At 32.1% G+C, this 4,036-nt stretch overlaps 1 protein-coding gene across 1 annotated transcript; it reads left to right on the top strand.

Annotated features, from left to right (window-relative positions):
* Window positions 1–1,646: 1,646 nt before the first annotated feature.
* LOC105769127 (phenolic glucoside malonyltransferase 1) lies at window positions 1,647–3,205 on the top strand. Its single transcript, XM_012589583.2, has one exon. It carries the CDS (start codon window positions 1,710–1,712, stop codon window positions 3,123–3,125), a length of 1,416 nt encoding a protein of 471 aa, XP_012445037.1. The 5' UTR covers window positions 1,647–1,709; the 3' UTR covers window positions 3,126–3,205.
* Window positions 3,206–4,036: the final 831 nt, after the last annotated feature.

Below are 4,036 nucleotides of genomic sequence, written 5' to 3'. Positions count from 1 at the left end.
ACTTATCAAGTGCTCATCAATGAGCTTTTTGTTGGATTTGGTGCTCTAAGTGTAGTATTTCCTATGAACTCTTGTATTTTTTTGAAAAAATTAGTTTTAATAATATCCATTAATTACAGTAATATCATTTGTATATTTTCCTCAATAGTTTTTGAATGTAAAGCAAAATGGAAGCAAATATTGGCTCAATAGTTATTTAACGTTTAACTAATACTAAGCGGTATTGTGTGGTTAGATCGTAATACGAAAAGATAACTTGTATTAGTAGATGAATATAAACATATCCTTAGTCTAATTAGAAATGAGCATACTGATTGAAAGACTAATATGTTGTCTATCACGTCCAATCGGGGAGATGCTTTGTCTTGAGTATCGGAGTGGATAACTCCTATATGATAGAGACATAGATGTGACTAACTGGACTAACAGCACATCGGATAAGATCCAAGTAGAATAGATCCTAGATCTGTTTATGTATAAGTGACTCGTATACTTTGATGTAATTAAAAGTCTAAGTTCAAATACTTAAGGAACGGAAAGCTAATGCGTTGGGTATATGACTTCTACAGTTTGTAGCATAATTTAAAATAGGTAAATGATATCCTCTCACAGACATTACATGATAGATGAAAAGTAAAAGTTATCACAGGTCGTTTATCTTTGTGATAAAGGACTTTATTACTATTTGATAGTAATTGACTTTTCATGAAGGAACATGTAATGGTTACAATGAGATAAAATAAGATCATATTAAATTAATAAACACGTTTAATAATAGTTAAAAAATAGGTTTTTTTACAAAAGAATAATTAATTACAAAAATAGATTGAAGGAAAAATTATTTATGAAATTGAGATATTGTTTTATCAACTTTTGTTTTGGTAGCAATTTTTTTTAATTCAAAAGGGTTTTACCTAACACATTGATGACAATTATTTAAATTTTTACATTTTTTTTCCATCGTATATACCCTAAAAATATAAATATTTTAAAAAGTAACATTAATAAAAATTTATTCTTTTGATATTGGTAGAAAAGTTGGACGGCGCCGCCAAAATTTACTTTGAAATAAAAGTTCCCATCTTATCCCGCCAACTTTATCTTCTGTGGAATGTTTTGTGGCACAATGTTTAAAAAAAAAATTATTTTAACATTTTATTTTATTTAATTTTAAAATTTAATTTTTTTTAAGTCACTTAAAATGAATAAAAAATTAATAGTTAATTTTATTGATGTAACATATACGTAAATTATCACGTTAATAATTAATTAATTTTTAAAATTAAAAATTATAAAAATATTTGTAAAAATTTAAAAGTATTAAAAATATAATATACTTTTAATATTTTTAATTTTTAAAATTAATGAAAAGCTAATGTGACATACACATGTCAATTTACGTGTATTCTAAATCAGTATAATTAATAAATATTAATTTTTCATTTATTTTAGGTGATTTGGTAAACAACGCAAATTTAGAAGCTAAAATAGATAGAAAAATTAAATAGAAAATTAAACCAGCTATTAAGCCAAATTTTACAAATTTTTTTATAATTTTATAATAATTTATTAATTAAAATCGTATTTATAATTGAAATGAGGAACCAAAATTCCACCACAATCCTTATAATAAACTTACTTCTCTTGACCCTAAACGAATACTCGAATAATCTTGATCACATTTAAAGGATTATAAAATTATTTTGTTGATGGATATGGCCTTTCATAATCAACGAGACAGAATGGAAATTCTTGAGGTGACCCAAGTTGCCCCAACCTCTAACTCACCAGAATCAACGACTGAATTCCGTCTTCCACTCACTTTCTCCGACATATTGTGGTTCACGTCTCCTCCTGTTGAGCGCCTCTTCTTTTACCAACTCGACGAGTTAACCCCTGCCTGTTTCAACTCAGTTATCCTCCCAAAACTCAAGCGCTCTCTTTCTCTCACACTCGTCCATTACCTCCCCCTCGCTGGCAATCTCAAGTGGCCACCAAACGAACCTAAACCCATCATTTTATACACTCCAAACGATGGAGTTTCCCTCACAGTTGCCCACTCCGATGCCGACTTTAACATCCTCTCCAGCGATGGGGTCTATGATGCTGCTGAGTTGCATCCTCTCAAACCTGACCTCGTAACTTCAGATGTTTCGGCATCAGCTATAGCTGTGCAAGTAACCCTGTTCCCAAATAAGGGGTTCTGCATAGGAATCACAGCTCACCATGCAGTTCTTGATGGCCAAACCACAACCATGTTCATCAAATCTTGGGCTCATATATGCAAGCAAGGCAACGACGAGAACTCACCCTTGCCACCTGAGCTAACACCATTTTTCGACAGGTCTGTTATCAAAGGTCCTGATGGACTTGACATGTTATATTTGAACCAGTGGCTAGCTAGTAGCGGGTTAGATTCAGATACAAGTAAGAAAAGCCTGAAAATCACAAGTGCAGGAGGAGGAGCAGCATCAGATCTAGTTCGAGCAACGTTTGAGATTACTCGTGAAGATTTCAAAAAGTTAAGGGAAAGGGTGTTACCTAAACTACCAGATAGTGGGAAAGAAATGCATCTATCAACTTTTGTGCTTTCGTTTGCTTATGTAACAACTTGCATGGTGAAAGCTAGAGGAGGAGATGGAGATAGAAAAGTTGCTTTCGCATTCACAGCTGATTGCAGGCCACGATTAAACCCTCCTGTCTCACAAAACTATTTCGGAAACTGTAATAGACCTAAATTTGAAGTGGCGAAAGCAAGGGATTTCCTTGATGAAAACGGGTTTGTGTTTGCTGTTCAGAAAGCAAGTGGAATGGTTAAAGATTTAATGGAGAGATGGGTTCTTGAAGGAATGGAAAAGATTCTATCATATAGTTTAGATGTTCTTAAAGAATCATCTGAGTCAAACCTTCAAATTATAACTGTTGCAGGATCGCCTCGATTTGGTGTTTATGGAACAGATTTTGGATGGGGCAAACCCCATAAGGTGGTAATTGTTTCCATTGATAAGAGTGGAGCTATTTCCATGGCAGAAAGTAGAGATGGGAGCGGGGGGGTTGAAATTGGTTTGGCTTTGAATAAGCACGAGATGAACAATATTTCTTGGTTGTTTCCAAGATACGTTTAACGGGAGGGTTTATTTTAATTTATTTTGTTGTTTTGTAATGATATTTTATTAATATTATATGAAAATCATGCTTCATATTATGCTATTTTTCATTTAAGCAGAGGTTGATTGCTCCACTTTATGCTATTTAAGCAGAAAGAAAACATGTGGAGGTAGGGGTGTTTAAAATTCGGGTAAAACTGAAAAAATTCGGTTAATCGACTGAATTTGGTTAATCGATCGGTTAATCGAATTTTTTCGGTTGGGGTCAGTTAATTATTTTTTAATTTTTCGATTAACGGTTAATTTGGTTCGAAACCTGTCAGTTAACCAAATTTTTTCGGTTTAATCGAAAAAATTAATAAATAAAATTATAATATATAAGTAGATCCACTATTCACCTAAACCCAATCCAAACCCAAGTATTCAACCCAACCCAATTATCCAACCCAACCCAATTATAAAATTACAAATAATTTAATAAATAAAATAAAATTCTAAAACTAAAACTAAAACTAAAGTCTAAAAGTCTAAAAATAATTTAATTATGTAGTGATTCAATTCGTTAATTCGGTTAATTCGGTAATCCGGTTAATTCGGTTAATTCGGGTAATTCGGTTAATTTTTAACCAAAAATAAAAAATATATAATTTTCGGTTAATTCGGTTAACCGACCGAATTAACCGAAAAAATTTAGGTTCGGTTAACAGTTAAAAATTTTGAAAGGTTGGTTAATTCGGTTAATGTTATTTTGGGTCGGTTAACCGAATGAACACCCCTATGTGGAGGTGGTTGATTGCTTACCCCACTTTTATCTATTTGTCCAAATAATGCTTTATTTGATATATATGTTAAGGAAATTCCGAAAAACACTGATGACTGAGAAGGGCCTTTATTGGTTTCCACAAAAGCATCGTACCAGCATTAATTAA

The sequence above is a fragment of the Gossypium raimondii genome, chromosome 7 (assembly GCF_025698545.1).
Source record: "Gossypium raimondii isolate GPD5lz chromosome 7, ASM2569854v1, whole genome shotgun sequence".
NCBI classification, from domain to species: Eukaryota; Viridiplantae; Streptophyta; class Magnoliopsida; order Malvales; family Malvaceae; genus Gossypium; species Gossypium raimondii.
This window is presented reverse-complemented; position numbering and strand designations above follow the sequence as displayed.

Excerpts from the sequence above, each read along its gene's own strand:
- LOC105769127 (XM_012589583.2), top strand. The coding sequence starts at position 1,710 with ATGGATATGGCCTTTCATAATCAACGAGACAGAATGGAAATTCTTGAG.